The sequence below is a fragment of the Hylobates moloch genome, unplaced genomic scaffold (genome assembly GCF_009828535.3).
Source record: "Hylobates moloch isolate HMO894 unplaced genomic scaffold, HMol_V3 SCAFFOLD_23, whole genome shotgun sequence".
NCBI lineage: Eukaryota > Metazoa > Chordata > Mammalia > Primates > Hylobatidae > Hylobates > Hylobates moloch.
The window spans coordinates 26,747,174-26,768,901 of record NW_026652298.1 but is presented as its reverse complement, the minus strand read 5'-3'; the positions used below and the strand labels follow the sequence as shown (position 1 = coordinate 26,768,901).

The 21,728-nt window shown below is 50.2% G+C and overlaps 1 protein-coding gene across 1 annotated transcript in view; it reads right to left on the bottom strand.

Moving 5' to 3' along the window:
• Positions 1-638: 638 nt before the first annotated feature.
• ABCC6 (ATP binding cassette subfamily C member 6) overlaps positions 639-21,728 on the bottom strand; it is a 73,283-nt gene continuing 52,193 nt past the window's right edge. Inside the window, exons 22-31 of the mRNA XM_032145195.2 lie at positions 19,991-20,198; positions 16,764-17,074; positions 14,122-14,321; positions 12,565-12,691; positions 10,490-10,591; positions 8,666-8,812; positions 5,879-6,037; positions 5,634-5,800; positions 1,617-1,811; positions 639-1,280 (exon numbers count right to left, since the gene is read on the bottom strand). Of these exons, the coding sequence (XP_032001086.1) occupies positions 1,172-1,280; positions 1,617-1,811; positions 5,634-5,800; positions 5,879-6,037; positions 8,666-8,812; positions 10,490-10,591; positions 12,565-12,691; positions 14,122-14,321; positions 16,764-17,074; positions 19,991-20,198 (1,725 nt within the window). The 3' untranslated portion in view covers positions 639-1,171. The remainder of the gene's footprint in view (positions 1,281-1,616; positions 1,812-5,633; positions 5,801-5,878; positions 6,038-8,665; positions 8,813-10,489; positions 10,592-12,564; positions 12,692-14,121; positions 14,322-16,763; positions 17,075-19,990; positions 20,199-21,728) is intronic.

The following is a 21,728-nucleotide window of genomic DNA, read 5'->3' as shown; positions in this document are numbered from 1 at the left end:
GCTTTTGTGTCCTTGGAGCTCATCTCTGGTTGGGGAGGGGGAGCAGCAGGAGATGCGAGGGCTGTAGTTCTCAGTCCTGGCTGCACACTGGAATCCTATGGGGGAGCTTTAAAATTATATACCAAACTCAGCCAGGCGCAGTAGCTCACGCCTGTTATCCCAATACTTTGGGAGGCCGAGGAGGGTGGATCACATGAGGCCAGGAGTTCAAGACCAGCCTGGCCAATATGCTGAAACCTCGTATCTACTAAAAATTACACAAGTTAGCCAGGCATGGTGGCACACGCCTGTAATCCCAGCTGCACGGGAGGCTGAGGCAGGAGAATTGCTTGAACCCAGGATGTGGAGGTTTCAGTGAGCTGAGATCGTGCCACTGCACTCCAGCCTGAGCAACAGAGTGAGACTCTGTCCCAAAAAAAGATACACACACACACACACACACACACACACACACACACACACACAAACTGGAGAACAGCATGGTCATTGGCGGCAGGAGCGAGGGTGATGGGTGTGGTCAGAAAACGCTAGTGACTATTCTGTATCCTCACCGTGGTGTGGATTCATGAGCCTGCATGTGTGATAAAACTACATGGGACAAAATACACACACACACAGGAGTACAGGTAAAACGGGAAATCAAGGAAGATTGTTGTGTGGATGTCAATACCCTGGCTGTAATGCTCTATGCTAGAGTTTTGCAAGATGTTACCATTGGGAGAAGTGGGGTAGCGAGTACACGCATCTCTCTACGTTATTGTTTCTTTAACTGCATGGGAGTTAAGTGTTAATTTGTAAAAAGTACACACAGCATGACAGTTCCCAGCCCCAGGGATTCTGATTTAAGGGTCTAGCGGGGAGCCTGGGCATGTGCTTGAGTCCCCCAGGTGAGTCCAGGGTACAGCGGGGCTGAGTGTCACTGTTGACATTGGCTGCAGGGTGGACAGGGCGAGATGGGCCCTGCCGGGGCAGACCTGTGTATTGCTAGGTCCTTCCGGCTCTGATGCTCTGTGATAATCAGCCGCTTTCTCTGCCATTTTCCTCCCAGAGAGAAAACACGGGTCTAGACTCAACATCGAGTGGAGCTATCGATGACCGCGGGTCACTTCCATCTCCAGCACTGCAGGCTCTGGTGGGCTGGCCCAACGGGCGTACGGTTGAGGGTCCTGGCTCAGATCAGGCCTGACTCCTGGGCCAGCCTGTAAAACAGGCCCTTCTGTGCCAGCAGCTGGGCCGGGCTGCCACTCTCTGCCACCTGCCCCTTGTCCATGACCAGAACCCTGTGGGGGAGAGGGAGACCGAGAGGCTCTTTGGACACTAGCCCAGGCTCTCGGCAGCTGTGAGAGCCCAGTGTGTCTGCACTGAGGTTTTCTCCATAGAAGTCCTGCTTTCCATGAGGCTCCCTGGCCCTCACAGCTGGGTTGGAAGCATGTGCTGGACGCATGTCCTTGGGCAACCTTCCCACTTGGCATGTGTTCCCGGGCATCCCTCCCGCTCTGGCCCCATTCAGGACCCTTCCAGCTCTAACCCGAAGCCCAGTGGCCCAGGACTGCCTCCACCCCCTTCCTCCACCGCTGCAGGGCTGCTGTGAGGTCAGGCTGGGATGGGGGCCTTACCGGGCACAGTCCATCACAGAGCGCAGGCGGTGGGCGATGAGCAGCACAGTGCACTGTGCAAACCAGCTCCCGAGCATGGCCTGCATCTGCAGCTCTGTGCCCGGGTCCACGGCAGCCGTAGCCTCGTCCAGGATGAGGATCTGCGTCTTCCGGAGAAGGGCACGTGCCAGACACAGGAGCTGTTTCTGGCCCACGCTGGGAACGATTGGGACAATTAGGTGGGATGTGCATTTGTCAGCACATCGTGATGTGTGGGTGTGCCCAGAAACAGGTCCCTGAAACAGTGTAGGAGTGAGGTGCGTGTGTTCAGGCATCCCCACACATGGGGTCTGCGGTCTGCAGAGCTGATAGGAAGCCCCTTCCTGCCATCTTTGAGCAGGCTGACTATAGGCAGGTCATTCAAACCCTTTGTGCCTCAGTTTCCCCACCTGTGAAATGGCTATTTTCTTTTTTCTGTTTATGGCTCTTTTTCTTTTTTCTTCTTTTTTTTTTTTTTTTTTTAAGACGGAGTCTTGCTCTGTCACCCAGGCTGGCATGCAATGGCACGATCTCAGCTCGCGGCAACCTCCACCTTCCGGTTCGAGCGATTTTCCTGCCTCAGCCTCTGAAGTAGCTGGAATTACAGTCATGCGCCACCATGCCTGGCTAATTTTTTGTATTTTTTAAGTAGAGATGGGGTTTCACCATGTTGGTCCAGCTGGTCTCAAACTCCCAGGTGATCCACTTACCTCAGCCTCCCAAAGTGCTGGGATTACAGGTGTGAGCCACTGCACACCGGTAGTTCTGTTTCTAGTTTTTTGAGAAATCCTCATACTATCTCCCGTAGCGACTGTACTAATTTACATTTCCCCCATCAGCGAAAGCACAGCTTTGACTTCAGTCATGCCTTTGCAAAGAAACCTCCAATGACCCACCACTGCTTCAACAATTGAATCTACAGTCTTCCTAAGACATTCAGGGCTGGTGTCAAGCGGGCCTTCAATGCAGACGTGTACACTTGGCTGGGATTCCAGGCACGATCCACCATGCCTGGCCTGTTTATGGCTATTTCTAGTTCTTCGTCTTCACCTTGTGCCAAACACATTCTAAGTGCTTGTATATATATTGACTCAATCCTCATAATGTCCACAAAGGTAGACATTATTGTTCTCTTTTGAGAGAGGAGGACACAGATACAGAGAAGCTCAGTAGCTTGACCAAGGTCTAAAGGCTAGTGGTGGGTCCATAATTTGAACCCAAGTCCTCTGACCCCAGAGTCTGTGCTCCTAATGGATCCATCCTCACTGAATTGTGACGACATGGCACATAAAAGTGTGTGGGCAGCGGGGCGCGGTGGCTCATGCCTGTAATCCCAGCACTTTGGGAGGCCGAGGCGGGCGGATCACAAGATCAAGAGATCGAGACCATCCTGGTTAACATGGTGAAACCCTGTCTCTACTAAAAATACAAAAAATTAGCCAGGTGTGGTCGTGGGTGCCTGTAGTTCCAGCTACTTGGGAGGCTGAGGCAGAAGAATGGCGTGAACCTGGGAGGCAGAGCTTGCAGTGAGCCGAGATCGCGCCACTGTACTCCAGCCTGGGTGATAGAGCGAGACTCCGTCACAAAAAAAAAAAAAAAAAAAAAAAAGTGTGTGGGCTTGTCACAGAGTACTTGGCACGAAGTAGCACCCTCTAATTACAGGTGGAGGAGTTGAGATTCCAGGTTGTGAGGCCAGTGAGACCCTGACTCAGGTGGGAACTGGCCCCTGGGGCCCCAGCATGGCTGTCTTGCACAGTAAGCCCTTCCATGAAACTGCATCCCTTTAAATGATCAGAACCTATTATGGTCATGCAGGCTTTAGAGTGCCTGGGTCTTGTCCCAACCTCACTACTTCTAAGCTGTGTGACCCCAGGCAAGCCCCAGGCCTCCAGTTCCAACTCTGTAAAATGACGTTATCAGGGGTGTGACTCAGGACTAAAATCAGTATTTACTGTTTCCTCTATGCCTGCCACTGTTTCAATAACTTTATGCATATAATTCAATCCTTGCAAGGTAGGTAGGTGCTATTATTCCCACTTTACAGATGAGGAAGCTGAGGCACAGAAGATAAGTAAGTTGCCCAGGATCCTACAGCTGGGGGGGGGGCCTGGATTTGAGCCCAGGCAGTCTGTCACCTGTGTATACTCTCACCCTCCAAGCAACACTGCCTCTCTAGTGCTGGAAATGATTTCCTACCACAAGCGCTTCTGACACCCTCAGGGTCAGAAGGGTTTTAAACCCAGAACACCTTGGTTTTGTTTTGTTTTGTTTGGGGTTTTTTCTGAGACAGAGTCTTGCTCTGTCACCCAGGCTGGACTGCAGTAGGGCAATCTTAGCTCACTGCAACCTCCGCCTCCCCGGTTCAAGCAATTCTCCTCAGTGTCTCAGCCTCCCGAGTACCTGGGGTTACAGGCATGTGCCACCACACCTGGCTAATTTTTGTATTTTTAGTAGAGACGGGGTTCACCATATTGGTCAGGCTGGTCTCAAACTCCTGACCTCAGGTGACACACCCACCTTGGACTCCCATAGTGCTGGGATTACAAGCATGAGCCACTGCGCCCGGCCACCTTGGTTTTTTTTAAAGACATATACCTGTATACCTATGTTCATAGTGGCATTACTCAAAATGGCTGAGAGGTGGAAACAGCCTGCTTATCTACTGGCAGATAAATAGATAAGCAAAATGTGGTCTATCCATGTAGTGGAAAATTATTTAGCCTTAAAAAGGTAGAGAATCTGACACATGGTACAATGTGGATGACCCTTGGGGACATCGTGCTATGTGAAATAAGCCAGTCACAAAAGGACAGATCCTATGATTCTGCTTCTATGCAGTGTCTAGAGTAGTCACACTCATAGAGACAGAAAGGACAATGCTGGTGGCCGGGTGCTGGGGGAGGGGGACAAGGAGAGTTAGGGTTTCATGGGTACAGAGTTTTAGTTATGTTGTGTAACAGTGTGAATTCACCTAACACTACAGAAACTATACAGTGAAAAATGGGTGAGATGGGCCAGCATGGTGGCTCACGCCTGCAATCCCAGCACTTTGGGAGGCCTGTGCAAGTTCGAGTGTAGCCTGGGCAACATGGAGAAACCCTGTCTCTACAAACAATAAAAAGATTAGCTGGCCGTGGTGGCTCACACCTGTAACCCCAGCTACTTGGGAGGCTGAGTTGGGAGGAACGCTTGAGCCTGGGAGGTGGAGGTTGCGGTGAGCCGAGACCTCGCCACTGCACTCTAGCCTGGATGACAGAGCCAGACCCTGTCTCCAACAAAAAAAAAGAAAAAAGATTGAGATAGTAAATTTTATGTGTATCTTTCCACACAACTTTGTGGTGTTGTTGAGATGAAGCCCAGGCTGGAATGCAGTGGTGCAGTATTGGCTCACTGCAACCTTCACCTCCCTGGCTCAAGCGTCCCCCCACCTCAGCCTCCCAAGTAACTAAGACTATAGGCGTGTGCCACCATACCTGGCTAATACTGTTTTCCATAGAGATAGGGTCTTGCTATGTTGCCCAGACTAGTCTCAAACTCCTGGACTCAAGCAATCCTCCTCCCTCAGCCTCCTGAAGTGCTGGGATTACAGGCATGAGCCACTGAGCCCAGCCCACACTTGACATTTACCAAAAAAAAAAAAAAAAAAAAAAAAAATCCTATGTTACTTATAGTCCCAGTGAGTGGCGAGGTTACCACCCAATATCAAACAATATTTTCATAGCAAAATGAATACTGAGCAAGAGCAATAAAGGCTATCACTAGCCCTGTGTCAGTTGAGGTTGGGTTTTCCCACCAAATAAATATAGAAGGCTAATTTAGGGGGAAAATCTTGGTATTCAGAGACCATCGGAGCTTGGAATTGCAGATAAGAGATGTGGTTATTAATATAACAGAGTGACAATCCTATTGGGGGAGGCACTTCCTGAGGGCCCTTGGGGAGGGCATGGCCATCCCCTACTCTCCCACCTGCAGGTCCCAGCCACAGTGGGACGACCATACCTCAGGTCCTCGCCTCGGTCGGCACACTTGTACTGCAGCTGGTCGGGCAGGCTGGCCACCAAGGCTTTGAGCTGCACCGTCTCCAGAGCTGCCCAGATAGCCTCGTCCGAGTGTTCCTGCAGCAGGTCGAGGTTCATCCGCAGAGAGCCAGGGAACAGGATGGGGTCCTGGCGGGGAGGGGGGGTGAGTCAGAGCCAGATCCCACCATGCCTCCCATCTTTGCCCACCCCCTCCACCAGCCTCACCTGGGGGATGATGCTGATCCTGGAACGCAGAGTGTGCAGCCCCACGTGGGCGATGGGGACCCCGTCGATCCAGATCCCGCCCTCAGCTGCCTCCTGGAGCCGCAGCAGCCCACTGGCCAGGGAGGACTTCCCGGCCCCGGTCCTGCCAACGATGCCCACCTGCCCGGGGTTGGGAGGAAAGGCCTGCTCTGACCAGAGGGTTTGTGGGCATTTATTGGGAGATGTTTCTGCTGTACCTGAGATCTGTCTATCCATCCCTCATTGTGTAAGTATCCACTTTCCATCTCTCTTTCCATCTGTCTACATTTCTGTATATCCACCCATCAATCCATCCAGTCTTCCATCTGCGTTCTTCTCTATCTTTCCCTTATCCTGATATCTCTCTCCCATCCTTCTCCCCACCCTTCCTTTAGTTCCTCCATCTTTCCTCATCCTTCTGTTTACACCTCTCCATCATCTCTCATCCTTCTACCCCATCCCATCCATCCGTCTGTCTGTCCATCCATACATCCATCCCTTATCCTTTTTTCCACCCCATCCCGCCATCCATCCATCCATCCATCCATCCATCCATCCATCCATCCATCCATCATCCATCCTCAATCCCATCCCTCCATCTCTCATTCTTCCACCCCATTCCATTCACCCATCCATTCATCTATCCATCTCTCGTTTCTTCTTCCCTATTCATCCATCAATTCACTAATCCTTTCATTCATTTATTTTTTCTCCCATCCATCCATCCAGTCCATCCTTCCATTCATCCTCCATCCTATCCATGTGTCCATTCTGTTATCCATCTCCCATTCTGTTATCCACCCTCTATCCTTATCTCTCTTGCCACTATTGCATCCTCAGTGTCTGACAGTCTGACACGTGGTGTGGGTTCAACATTATTTGTTTAATGATGGAAACATGAGTCACCCCACTGTATGCCAAGTACATGTTTAGGCACCAGAATTATAGAAATTAAAGAGTCCTTGCTCCAGTGTGCCCACCATCTGGTCTAGGAAACAGTGCAATTGAGTAAATGTAATACAGTGTGATGAACAATGCTTTATTTATTTATTTTTGAGATAAAGTCTTGCTCTATTGCCCAGGCTGGAGTGCAGTGGTGTGATCTCAGCTCACTGCAACCTCCACCTCCCAGGTTCAAGCAATTCTCCAGCCTCAGCCTCCTGAGTAGTTGGGACTACAGGTGCCTGTCACCACGCTCGGCTAATTTTCATATTTTTAGTAGACACGGCGTTTCACCGTGTTGGCCAGGCTGGTCTCAAACTCCTGGCCTCAAGTGATCCGCCCACCTTGGCTTCCCAAAGTGCTGGGATTACAGGTATAAGCCACGGCACCCAGCCAACAATGCTGTTTATTATCAAGCTCTGGACCTCTGGCAATTAAGGGAAGCAAGGCAGTGCTGCTCATGCTGCCTGGGATTTGACAGGGGTAATAAAAGAAGACCTCATGGAGGAAGGGATACTTGCATGGAAGCTTGAAGGATCAAAAGCAGCTCAAGGAAGGGGAACACTCCAGGTAAACCACACCAAGTGGGTTTCCAAAACTAGAAGCTCGTGGAGCTCACAGCACCATGTGCCCCCACTGGCCAAGAGGCAGCTGCTCCACAATGTTGGCTAAGCCCTGGCAGAGCAATGAATGAGAGGGGGACGTGGGCAGGGCCTGGGCTGGACAGAGCATTGAATGCCAAGCTCAGGAATTCAGACTTTACCCCAAGGGAAGTTGGAACTAGTAGAAGGTTTTGAGCAGGGGAATGACATGCAGTGTTATTCATGCTGATAAAGGTCACAGGATGGCTGGGCATAGTGGTTCATGCCTGTAGTCCCAGCACTTTGGGAGGCCGAGGGGGGTGATTGAGGTCAGGAGTTTGATACCAGCCTGGCCAACATGGTGAAACCCCATCTCTACTAAAAATACAAAAATTAGCCAGGTGTAGTGGTACGAGCCTATAATCCCAGCTACTCAGGAGGCTGAGGCAGGAGAATCACTTGAATCTGGGAGGCAGAGGTTGATCTAAGATCATACCACTGCACTGCAGCCTGGGCAACAGAGTGAGACTCTGTCTCAAAAAAAAAAAAAAAAAATCACAGGAGAGCAGATTGGAGCTGGTGAGACAGGATCCACTGTTTAGGGGACAAAGAGGGGACAGGGAGGAAGCCTCTGTAGGTTCAGAGGGAGGGAGGGAAGGGATTCAGTGAAGGGGCCTCATGAGGCATCTATAAAATGGGATAGTACTAGCACCTCCCTTATGGGGTTGTTGTGAGAGTGAAAATGCAAATAATAAAAGCATTACTAAACATTTCTGGAGCACCTTCTATGAGCTAAGCATGTTCTATGTATTAACTCAAACTTTACAACAACTCAGAGATCAATATTACCAGTCCCAATTTACAGATGGGAAAACTGAGCTATGAAGTGCTTTTCCCAACGTTTCCCACCCAAAAGCAAATATCCCATTTGTGCAAACTGGAAAATGTACTTGGAGCATTTAACACACTGCCAAGCACATATTAGGTGCTGGGTTAACATTAAAGGAAGAAGGAAGTCAGGGAGTTGCTTCCTCATCTGGGGACACCAAGGTGGATGAGGACATCACCAGATGGAAGCAGGTTTGGGGAAGGTGAGGAGCTCATTTTAGGGGGTAATGGGTCTGAAAGCTAGGGGACCTGAGGTGGGGATATTGTGGAGGTAGCTGGTGCCCAGGGTTTAGGGCCTTGCCCCTGGAGTCTTTTGGCCTAAACTCCATGAAGAGGACATTGTGAGAGAACCACTCACCTTCTCTCCTGCATGGATCTTGAAGGACACACCCTGCACAGCCAGCGGGAGCTCAGGTCGGTATCTCAGCCCAAAGTCCCGGAACTCGATCTGCCCGCCATGAGGCCAAGGGGGCTGAGCTGCACATGTGGGCAGCCTCCAGGGAGCCTGGAGCAGGAGGGGAAACTGAGTCAGGGGAGCCTTCCTCTAAGACTTTGCACAGGATGGCCCACCTGTCTCAGCTTCAGTTTTCTCTTCTGCAAAATGGACATATTTATTGCTATTTTACAGGGTTGTTATGGGAATTCAACAAGAGAGGGCATGGACTATGTCGATGCGAAAAACAGATGGTGGTGGCTACTTTCAGTCTATTTTATTGTTACTATTAGCCACTGTTTATTATAAAATAATCTCTTTTTCTATAGTGAGAGCAGACATTTCTCTTTGTGAAAGGACATGACTGTGCAGTGGGAAGACCAATGCTGCCTTTTGCTGTTCCTGTGACCTTGAACAGATCATTCTACCCCCTTGAGTCTTGGTTTTCCAATCTGGGAAATAGGGCTAATAAGAGAAGTGGACATGTATTGAGTGTTTGCCATGGACCAGACACTCTACTAAATCATTTATTTGCAGGATCTCATTTGATCCTCCCAGTAAACTCAATGCTGTTATGTTACTGTTACATTACTGCTATGCCGCTGTTCTTAACCTTTCTTCCACCTGATCCCATCCATCCATTCATCCATCCATCTCATCCTTTTTCCACCCCATCCCACCCACCCATCCATCCATCCGTCTGTCCCTCCATCCATCTCCAATCCCATCCCTCCATCTCTCATTCTTCCACCCCATTCCATCCATTCATCTGTCCATCCATCTGTCACCATTTCTTCTACCCTATTCACCAATTAATTAATTCTTCCTTGTTCTGTTACTGTAATGTTACTGTTATGTTGCTATCACATTATATCATGTTGCTGTTTTGTTACTGTTGCATCGCTATGTTGCTGTTCTGTCCTTATAATGCTACTGTTATGTTGCTGGAATTTTGCCATCATGTTACCATAATGTTGCTGTTTTGTTACTGTTACATTGCCATGTTGCTGTTCTGTTACTATAATTTCAGTTATGTTGATGGAATGTTGCCATCATGTTACTATAATGTTGCTGTTTTGTTGCTGTTACATTGTTATGTTGCTACTCTGTTACTATGTTAAAGTCATGTTGCTGGGATATTGCTGTCGTGTTATGATGTTGCTGTTGTGTTACTATTGCATTGCTATGTTGCTGTTTTGTTTCTATCATGTTACTAAAATGTTGCTAGTATGTTACTATTACATTGCTATGTTGTGGTTGTATTGCTGGAATGTTGCCATCATGTTACTATAATGTCTCTATTATGTTACTATTACACTGCTATGTTGCTATTCTGGTACTGCAATATTGTGGTTATGTTGCTGTTCCATTACTGTTACATTGCTGTTGCATTACTATCATGTTCTGGAATATGGCCATTGTGTTGCTGTTGCCATTATGTTACTATCATGTTGCAGCTGTGTTGCTGTTGCAATGCTGTTCCTCGTGGTTCCCTGCCACTCCCATAGGTGACCTGCTTTCCTGAAGCTCAGAAGCAAAGGAACCAAGATTTTGCCTGGCTCCAAACCTTATGCTCCTAACCATTGCTGCCACCCTGTCTGTGACTCTGACCTATAGTGGTGAGAGTTGAGTGAGGGGAGAAGAGGGTATAAACTCCAAAGCCTGTAGCAGATGTCAACAGGCACCCATTGCCCCCCCCCCCCACAATATGTCCTTTCTGGGACCCCCTCCCCACCTCCCGCCTGTCACCTCCTTGGGCGTCCAAGCATAGTCCTGCATCCGCTCCACTGCTACGATGCTGTTCTCTAGGTCTGTCCAGTTGCGAACAACCCACTGCAGTGTCTGGGTCACCTGGTGCAAGAAAGCCTCTCTGGCTGGGTTTGGCAAGGCCACTTGAGGGCTTGCAACAGCCCCCCTGGTTTCCCAACCTTTTCTGGGAGGCCAGACCCAGAGGAGCAAAGAGGGGAGGCAGGAATGGGGCAGTCTGAGGACCTGGGCCCAGGGGACTGGGATCTGGATACAACCAACAGGCCCCTCTCTTCCTTCAGTAGAACCAGAGCATGCAGAGCAAAAAGAAGCCCTCAGACATCAGCTTGTACAGACTGGCTTGATACAGGTAAGTAGACAGGATCAGAGAGGGTGTGTGGCCCTCCCAAGGACACCCAGCAGGACTCAGGCCCACTGATTCCATTCTGACAGCTTTCCCACAGCGACCAGGTGGCCAATTTCCCATGACACTTGGAACCACTCCAAGCTCCTCCCTATGAGCCATTACCAGCTCTAGCCCTGCCATCCCATCCCTAACCTTGTCTCCCAGCACCCCTGCCTTCACCCACTCTCTCCAGCCACACCCACCTTCTTGCTGTTCCTCTAACACACCAGGGATGAACCTTCAACTCCCAGGCCTTTTCTTCCTGCTATTACCTCACTTCCTCCTAAGTCACCTCCTCAGAGAGCCTTTCTGGATGCAGTCGGGAAGTGCCCCCACTGCCACCCAACATGCTCTGGCCTCTTACTTCATCCTTAAGCTTAGCAGCCTTGACTGTAAAATGAGGATAATAACAGTGCCTCTCTGATGGGGTTGTGGGCAGTATTAAGTGAGTTAATATTTATAAAGTTCTTGTGCACAGTGGCTCATGCCTATAATACCAGCTTTTTGGAAGGCTAAGCGGGAAGATTGTTTGAACCCAGGAGTTGGAGGCTGCAGTGAGCTGTGATTACACCACTGCCCTCCAGTCTGGGCGAAAGAGTGAGACCTTGCCTCAAAACAAAACAGCTGGGCATGGTGGCTCACACCTATAATCTCAGCATTTTGGGAGGCTGGGGCAGGCAGACCACTTGAACCTAGAGTTTGAGACCAGGTTGGGCAACATGGCAAAACTGTTTCTAGAAAAAAAAAAAAAAAAATTAGCCAGGCATGGTGGTGCACACCGGTAGTCCCAGCTAATTGGGAAAGTGAGGTGGGAGAATCCCTTGAGCCTGGAGATGGAGGCTGAAGTGAGCCAAGATCATGCCACTGCACTCAAGCCTGGACAACAAAATGAGATCCTGTCTCAAACAGCAACAAAAACAAACCAAAACGAACAAAAATGTATAAAGCTCTTAGAATAATGCCTCCTCCATAACAAATGCTTGTGAGTGTATATATATATATTTTTTCATAGATGTCATGAACTGACATTACATACTGTTAACAGTTAACAAAAAGTGGCCAGGCATGGTGGCTCATGCCTATAATCCCAGCATGTTGGGAGGCTAACTAAGGTGGGTGGATCACTTGAGCTCAGGAGTTGAAGACCAGCCTGGCCAACATGGCAAAACCCTGTCTCTACTAAAAAGACTAAAAATTAGCCAGGCATAGTGGCTCATGCCTGTAATTCCAGCAACTTGGGAGGCTGAGGCATAAGAATCGCTTGAACCCAGGAGGCAGAGTTCGCAGTGAGCCGAGATTGCACCACTGCACTCCAGCCCGAGTAAAAGAGAGAGACTGTCTTCCAAACAAAACAACAGTTAACAATGCACTAGAAATGTCCTCCATAGGATATGCTTTGTCTCAACTAGTCTTTACAACATCAGAAGTGATGGGATTTCTGGCCTATTTTTCCAAGGAGCACACTGAGACTCCACAAGGAAAGACTCTTGCCCAAGGTTACGAGTTCACCTCAGCTGAGTCTGGCTCTTGTAGAGCATGTCCCTCCTTGGTGGAGGGACTCCAGACACCTTGGTGGTTTGGACACGGGGTCTTCAAAGGTCCCACTAGCAGGGGTCCGACGGTCTCTGCCTCTGTCTGTCCCTCAAGCCCAGTTTGGGGGTATGGGGAGTACCTGGAGGGCAGCAGAGACAGAGAAGCCCACGAGGCCGGCACTGAGGTGGGCTTTGCTCAGCACAGCACACGTGGCAGCTGCAAACACCAGGCCATTCCCCAGGAGCTCCACATTGGCCGCAAGCCACCTGCAAAGGGAGGCGACAGCAAGGTGAGTGGGTACTCTCATCTGCAGGGAGATGCTTCTCTGGGCACAAGGACTGGTCATCACACCAGCTTTGTACACACAGGGGTCCCAGCAATGGCCTCCACATGCAACCCAGGCTCAGGGAGGAGAGGAAGATGACACTGTCCTGTCTCAACTGAGCCCAGCTTAGGGTCTGGGGTACACTCGGTGTTCCGAAGAGCTTCCCTGTGTGGTTGCTTTTCTGTCCCTGGAATTTGCCAAGCCATGTCCACCTGCCATTTCCCTGGCCTGAACCGTGGTCTCCATGGTTTGGCTCTGTGTCCCCACCCAAATCTCATCTCGAATTGTAATCCCCACGTGTGGAGGGAGGGATCTGGTGGAAGGTGATTGGATCATGGGGGCAGTTTTCCCCATATTGTTCTCGTGATAGTGAGTTCTCACAAGATCATATGGCGTAAAAGGATGCGGCAGTTCCCACCTCATGCTCTCTCTCTCCAGCTGCCATGTAAGACGTGCCTTGCTTCCCTTTCCACCATGACTGTAAGTTTCCTGAGGCCTCCCCAGCCACGTGGAATTGTGAGTCAATTAAACTTTCCTTTCTTTATAAATTACCCAGTCTCAGGTAGTTCTTTTTAGCAGTGTGAAGATGGACTAATACACAGCCCCAGCTGGCTGGGGACCTGAGATGAAAGGAAAAAGGACTTCACATGTATTGAGCACCTAGTTTGTACTTGACCCTCTCCACACTCTGGTACTAGACTGCTTGGATTCAAATCCTGGCTCTGCCAGCATTAGCTGTGTGACCTTGGACAAGTTTCCAAACCTCTCTGTGCCTAGAATTTATTATCTATAGAACAGTTTCTGCCTGGCGAAGCTGTTAGCAGACTTAAATAAATTAATCTACATAGATTGCTCAGAACAGTGCCAGGCATGCAGTAAGCATGTTACAAGTCTTACCTATGAGTGTCTGTATTTAATCCTCATATCTACTCCATGAGCACGATACCAGTTTGACAAATGAGGCTCAGAGAGGTTATGTAACTTGCCTGAAATCAACCAGCTGGTAAGTGGCAGAGCTGGGACTTGAACCTGTGTCTATTTGTGCTTAAAGCTTGTGTTCTTGTTCTTGCTTAGTACCTAAAGATGGCTGAGGATGCTTATATGGCTGCTTTATCACCAAGGCAAAAGAGGCTGATCCAGTTGCCTGGCAACAAAAGCTTTTTCCTGTACCCCCCGCCCACCTGCTGTTGAGAATCTCTCGGTCATGTTCCATCTGCCCACAGTGAGAACCGATAGACTGCCTGTGGGATCTAGCCTCAGCTATGTCCCTGATTCTCTGGGTGACCCCTCTACCATACAATATGACCTCAGGTCTCACCCTCTAAGGATATGGATGAATTACAAGGTCTTCTCTGCCGTGGCTCTTCCTACCTGTCAGCCACCAGTCGCGGGAAACTGATCCTCTGGCTTTCATCTACGCGAGCATTGTTCTGAGCCACAAAGGGGGCCTGGGTTCGGAATGCCCGGACCACTGTGCTGCCCTGGAACGTCTCAGCCATGTGGGAGCAGACAGATGAGTAGCTGGCTGACTCCAAGCGTCTCAGCTGGCATGAGCTAACCACATACAGGCTCTGAGAAGGATGGATGGGAGAGGGGATAGGAGAAGCCACAGACATAGAGAGGTAGTTTCCAGAAGCACAGAGAGAGCCCCAAGTACAGGATTCCAGACCAGGATCTGTTACCAGCTCTACTGTGTGACCTTGGGCTAGTTGCTTGCCCTCTCTGGGTTCTCATTTCCTTGCAGAATCAGAGTTATATGGTTTTTTTGAAAATCACCTGGGGAGCTTCAAAAACCTCTAATGCCCCACCCCAGAATGACTGAATCGGAATCTCTGGCAATGTCACCTTTACTTTAGTGCTGTTTAAATAGCCTTCCAGATGATTCTAAGGGACAGCCAGGGTTGAGAAACCACTAATTTAGTTTAAGTGTCTCACTTTCCAGCACTGAGGCCGACTACTTCATTTAAGGCTGGTCACTGGGAGAACAAAACTGTAAGGGGCAATGAAGGCAGTTGGCCAAGTCAGTTTCACTCATGTAACCCAAGGGTTACATGCCAGGTGATGTGCAGAAAATATGTGTTATTTGGTTTGCAGCTGCAGGTTGGGTGCAGCAGGCAGACAGGCAGGGAGGAACTGAATTTGCTGAACACCCAACTGTGTGTGCCAGGCTTTTTACACAGTGTCTCATTCATTGCAGAGTGAGCATTCGCGTCATTCATCAGTTAGTAGTGAGAACATCCAAGGCTCGGGGGATTCAGCAGCTGTCTTGAGTGCCACAGTAACGGATAGAGCCTGGATTTAAACCCATCTTTGCTTGACTCCAAAGCTTGAGACAGAAACAGCCCATCCTCGGAGTCAAGTGAACTTAGAGAAGACCTAGGACAGTTGTCCGGGGACAGTGGTTGCCATGGGTTTTGTTTTTTATTTTTTGAGGTGGAGTCTCACTGTGTCACGCAGGCTGGAGTGCAGTGGCGCAATCTCAGCTTACTGCAACCTCTGACCCCCTGGGCTCAAGCAATCCTCCCGCCTCAGCCTACCAAGAAGCTGGGATTACAAGCATGCGCCACCATGCTGGCTAATTTTTTGTATTTTTAGTAGAGACGGGGTTTCGCCATGTTGACCAGGCTGGTCTCGAAGTCCTGACCTCAAGTGATCTGCCCACCTCAGCCTCCCAAAGTGCTGTGATTAGACGTGTGGGCCACCATGCCTAGCCCTAGCCATGGTTTTTATCTGACTACCATGTTTTCTTCACTCTACTTCTGGTTTCCTGCGGGAAAGGGCTGGGTTGGGGTGCTGTCAATCACGGGACCTGATCAGAGAGGTGGTCACGTGATGCAGCCTGGCCTATCAGAGTCTACTATCCATTCAGTTACTGTGATGGGTTCAGAGATGGACACATAATCCACAAAGGGCCAATCAGAACCTTCCCTGGGATTAATGTATGACTGTTGAGCTGGATAAACTTTTTTGCATGTTGAGTTGCTAAGGTGAGACGATATGATGGCTAGTGGCCATCAGACCTGCCCTGGAAAGAAAGCGTGTGCAAAATTAGACCAAACAGAGGTAAGCCAGTGGTTCCTAAACATTTATGTACATCAGAATTACTTGGAGGGTTAATTAAAACCTAGATTCATGGGCCGACCCACATAGTATCTGAGTCAGTAGTCCTGGGCTGGGGCCTAAGAACGTACATTGCTAACTAGTCCCCAGGTGATACTACTGCTGGTCCTGGGGCCACACTTTGAGAAGCACTGAGTGAAGATATGGAGAGAGTCACTGTGTCCTGATGACAGCTGGGCCCATGCCCCCTAGGAAACGTAAGCCACTAAATTCTGTTCTTTTGGTTAAGCTAATTTTAGTTGGTCTCTGGTCCCAGTAACTGAAAGAATCCAGCTTAATATAATAGCCTTTGAGAACTTGCAATGCCTTTTTGGCTTCCAGATAATTGGAGAGGAAGAAATTACAGCAAGATAAAAACATTACACGTGAAGGGCTCTGGCCCTTAATACTTAACTGTGCCATGAGGCACTGTGACTCATGCCCTGTAATCCCAGAACTTTGGGATGCCAAGATGGGAGGATCACTTGAGGCCAGGAATTCGTGATCAGCCTGGGCAACACAGGAAGACACTTGCCTCTACAAAAATAAATTTAAAAATTAGCCAGTCATAGTGGCACGTGCCTGTAGTCCCAGCTACTTGAGAGGCTGAGGCAGGAGGATCACTCGAGCCCAGGAGTTCAAGGCTGCAGGGAGCTATGATCACCTATTGCACTTCAGCCTTGGCAGGACAGCAAAATTCTGTCCTCTAAAAAAAGAACTTTGATGTGAACATTTAGAGACAGAGACTAGTGGAGATACCAGAAAGACTGTAGTGTCTCTGTCCCTGGGAATTCTAGGAACAGCCCCTAGATGCCCAGCTAGGTGAAACCTCATATATGGAGTCTTCCCCAGAGACAGGGGACTGGCTGAGTTGACCTCAGCTGGTCCCAGAAGCCTCCCTGACCTCTCCATACCTGAAACCCAGCGTAGAGGAGAAACAGTGGCAGGATGGCCACAATGGCCAGTGGGGTAGCCACTGCCACCACCAGGCTGACCTCCAGGAGTCCGAAGGCATACATCAGCAGGGACCGGAGTTTGTCTGGAATGTCCACATCAACCGTGTCTGTCTCCTTGGAGAAGCGGTTTAGCAGGTTGCCGATGGGTGTCCGCTCAAAGAAGCTGATGGGAGATCGCACCACATCCCACAGGAGCCTCTGGAAGAGCAACCTGGATGCCCGGACCCCACCTAGGAGCACCGCAGCCATGGAGGCAAACAGCCCGATGGCTGGGGAAGGAGAGGAGGTAAGAGCATGAAGGTTGGAGAACCTCAGGAGCACCCCACAGGGCCCCTTGCGCAGGTCTCTCCCGCTACCCCATGGTGGACATCTTATGGCTTGGCCATCCTGATTATTACATTTTTTTTGAGACAGGGTCTCACTCTGTCACCCATGTTGAAGTACAGTAGCATGATGATGGCTCTCTGCAGACTTGACCCCCTGCACTCAAGCGATCCTCCCGCCTCAGCCTCCGAGTAGCTGGGACCACAGGTGTACACCACCATGCCGGCTAATTTTGGATATTTTTTGTAGAGATGGGATCTTGCTATGCTGCTCAGGCTGGTCTCGAACTCCTGGGATCAAGTGATCTGCCTGCCTTGGCCTCCCAAAGTGCGGAGATTACAGGCATGAGCCACTGCGCCTGTACCCTGCTTGTTTCTTGATGTAATGGGTTGAAGAGTGTCCCCCAAAATTCATTTGGGATGGGTCCTAAATTCAGTGACTGCCATTTATATGAGACTACTAGAGGATACTCAGAGACACAGCAAGAGATATGAAGATGGCGACACAGATGGGAGGGCACATCTACAAGCCAAGGAATGCCAGAGGCTGCCGGCGACCACCAGAAGCCAGAAACCAGGAGAGAAGCCTGGAGCGTATTCTCCCTCAGAACCTCCACGAGGGGCCAGGCACAGTGGCTCATGCCTGTAATCCCAGCACTTTGGGAGGCCAAGGCGGGTGGATCACGTGAGGTCAGGAGTTCGAGACCAGCCTGACCAACATGGTGAAACCCTACTAAACCCTACTGTCTAATAAAAATACAAAAATTAGCTGGGCGTGGTGGCGGGCACCTGTAGTCCTAGCTACTCAGGAGGCTGAGTCAGGAGAAACACTTGAACCCAGGAGGCAGAGGTTGTAGTGAACCATAAGCCGAGATTGTGCCACTGTACTCCAGCCTGGGTGACAGAGCAAGACTCTGTCTCAAAAAAAAAAAACAAAAAAACCCTCCACAAGGAGTTAACGCTGCCGACACCTTGATTTTAGACTTCAGGCTCAGAACTGCGACAGAACAAATTTCGATTGTGCTGGGCTCCCAAGTTTGTGGCAACTTGTTTGGCAGTAACCCTATGAGAGAAATGCACATCCTTCCTCCCAATGTTAATCTGCATGCCTGGGGTGGGGCTAACTTCTCCTCTGGGGTGGGGCAAATTTCACCCATGGCCAATCCAAACCACTGCAATTGGTTCAGGGATGAACACATAACCCAAGTCAGGCCAATGACAGGGAGACCTGGGACTTCACTAGAACTTTTGGAAAAGTGGTACTTGGTTGTTGGAGGTGGCCAAGCTGGAGCTGTGGAATATCATCTTACTGCCAGGGGGAGCAGCTGAGCTGGACCGGAAGCTGTCACAGAGGAGGGAAATGAAGCCATTTCTTGTTTGGACCCCTACATCCAGTCATACCTGAAGCCAGAAATCTATGGATACTGGTCCCAAGAGCCAATCAATTCTCTTGTTGTTTAAACACTTTGAATTGGAGCTGAATTTGTTTATTTTCAGACGGAGTCCTGCTCTGTCACCCAGGCTGGAGTGCAGTGGTGCAATCTCTGCTCACTGCAAACTCCACCTCCCAGGTTCAAGCGATTCTCCTTCCTCAGCCTCCCAAGTAGCTGGGATTACAAGCACTGACACCATGCCAGGCTAATTTTTATATTTTTAGTAGAGATGGGGTTTCACCATGTTGGCCAGGCTGGTCTTGAACTCCTGACCTCAAGTGATCCACCCGCCTTGGCCTCCCAAAGTGCTGGGATTACAGGCATGAGCCGCCGTATCTGGCCTGGAGCTGAATTTTTTATTCTTTGTATTCGAGAGTCATAACCAATTTCTCTCTCTCAGCTCCTGTCTCTTCATCTTTAGGGGAGAGTAAGACTTGCCCTTAGCTATCAAATGAGGGATGGAAGTGGAAGGATTTTGAAAGGGCTATTTGCCACCCAAATGAGGATTTGGGTTAATTCCAGGGCTCGTCTGACTGTGAGAATCCCTAATTTCCTCTTGGTTAAGTAACCATTCGCCTTGAGTATTCCACTGTACATGCAGTTGTGGTGAGTAGGTGTACAGGTTCTTAGGAGTAGAAGAGTCCTCAAGTTCAGGCCTGGCGCCCCCCATTTTATACAGAAGGTCACAGGCTCACAGCATTTTGGTGATGTGGCCAAGGTCACCCAGTGAATGAGGACAAATCAACATGAAAACGAGGCAACTGTCCTTTAAAGATGAAGCCAGGCCAGGCATGGTGGCTCATGCCTGTGATCCCAACACTTTGGGAGGTTGAGGCGGAGGATTGCCTGAGCCCAGGAGTTTGAGACCAGGCTGGGCAACATGGCAAAACCCTGTCTCTATCAAAAACAAACAAAAATTAGCCAGGCATGGTGGCATGTGCATGTAGTCCCAGCTACTCGGGAGGCTGAGGTGGGAGGATTGCTTGAGCCCAGGAGGCAGAGGTTGCAGTGAGCTGAGTTCGTGCCACTGCATTCCAGCCTGGGTGACAAAGCCAGACCCAGTCTATATATACGTGTGTGTGTATAAATCAGAAGCCAAACTCACATGTGCACTCCTGTTACTCCCTTCAGCCAGGCCACGTATTACAAGGAGAAGAACCAGGGGTTAGGGACGGGGTGGGCGAGGCAGGAGGAGGGTGGATGTGGTTGCAAAAGGGCAACACGAAGCTTCCAGAAAAGGAGGGATGTGCCCTGTCCTCCCGTTCCCTCCAGCCTCATCTTAAGGACACAGACCTTTGCGTGGACCCCAGACGTTTTGCACATTGTTCCAGGGGGACAGGGTGACCCAGGGAGGGGTGGGGCAAAGGAGCCCTGAGCACCCCTCGGAGGAGCTGGGAGGAGGGGGATGAGGACGGCAGGTGAGGCGTACCTTGGAGACAGCCGAGGAGCCCGAAGATCCCGCCACGCAGGGCTGCCTGCGTCTGCTGCCCACCCACTGCGGGGTCGTCAGCCCACAGGCTCAGCCAGTAGCCCCGGCAGAAGGAGGCCACTTGCTGGCAGAGGAAGAGGAAGAGCGCGTAGAGGCAGAGGGGGGTGCCCACGGCACGCAGGTAGGCCAGGTGCACTGTGGCCTTCACCTGTAGCACACGAGGGAGAGGGAGGCAGAGAGAGCCCCCGGCGGGAGGGGTGAGTTGAGGCAAGGCCAGGCGAGGCTCCCAGAAAACATGCCCATGGGCAGATGGAACCACCACGCAGACCTCACCGGTTCTCCCGCCGTGCCTCCCACCAGAAGCACTATCTCCCCGATAGGCCCCAGCCAGCCTTAGAACCCCCATCTCCTACACAATCCCCAGAGAACTAGTATTAATATTTTTTCTTTTCTTTTTTTGAGGACAGGGTCTTGCTTTGTCACCCACGTCACCCAGGCTGCAGTACACTGGCGTGATCATGGCTCACTGCAGCCTTGAACTCCTAGGCTCAAGTAATCCCCCCGCCTCAGCCTCCCGAGTAGTCAGGACTATCGGTTTGTAGCACCATGTTTTGTTAATTTTCATAGTTTTAAAGAGATGGAGTCTCGCTATGTTGCCCAGGCTGGTCTCAGACTCCTGGCCTCAAGCAATCCTCCCTCCTCGGCCTCCCAAAGTGCTTGGATTACAGGTGTGAGCCACCACACCCAGCTAGAAGGGTTTTCTTCAACACCCACCATGGGTCAGGCACGTGTCTCTGCTCATAATAACCTCCATTTCACAGATAAGGAAACTGAGGCGCAGAGGGGTTCAGCCACTGGCTTAAGGTCCTGCTCCTACAAATCTGAAGTTCTCTGCACAGCTGCAGCCAGACAGGACTGTTGAAAACATTAATCTAATTATATCTTGTCGCTGGCCTGTCCATGGCTATCTCTTGCTCTTAGAAGAAATCCTAGCCAGGCGAGGTGGCTCATACCTGTAAGCACTTTGGGAGGCCAAGGCGGGTGTGTCACCTGAGCTCAGGGGTTTGAGACCAGCCTGGACCAACGTGGTGAAACCCCGTCTCTACTAAACATACAAAAATTAGCCAGATGTGGTGGCGGGCACCTGTAGTCCCAGCTACTTGGGAAGCTGCAGGAGAATCACTTGAACCTGGGAGACAGAGGTTGCAGTGAGCCGAGATTGCGCCATTACACTCCTGCCTGGGCGACAGGAGTGAAACCCTGTCTCAAAAAAAAAAGAAAAAGAAAAAAAGAAATTCCAAGCTTCTTATCTCGCCCCCACTCACTGCCTGCCAGCCTCATGGGACCCCTTTCTCTGGCACCCTAAGCTACTTCCCACCTCAGAGCCATTGCACCTGCTGCTCTCTCTGCCTGGAGCGCTCTTTCTCCTGCCCTTTGTATGACTGGTTCCTTCACACATTCTTCGGGGAAGCTCAAATGTCACTTCTCAGAGCATCCTATCCATACCAACCATGGTATGGTTTCTCAGTGGTCTCTATTTCATCATTCTTTTAAGAGGCAGGGTCTCACTCTGTCACCCAGGCTGGCTTGCAGTGACATGATCATAGCTCACTGCAGCCTCGAACTCCTGGCCTCGAGCAATCCTCCTGCCTCAGCCTCTGAAAGTGTTGGGATTACAGCCATGAGCCGCTGCGCCTGATCATTCTTATTTTCTTTATAGCACTTATTGTTATTGGAT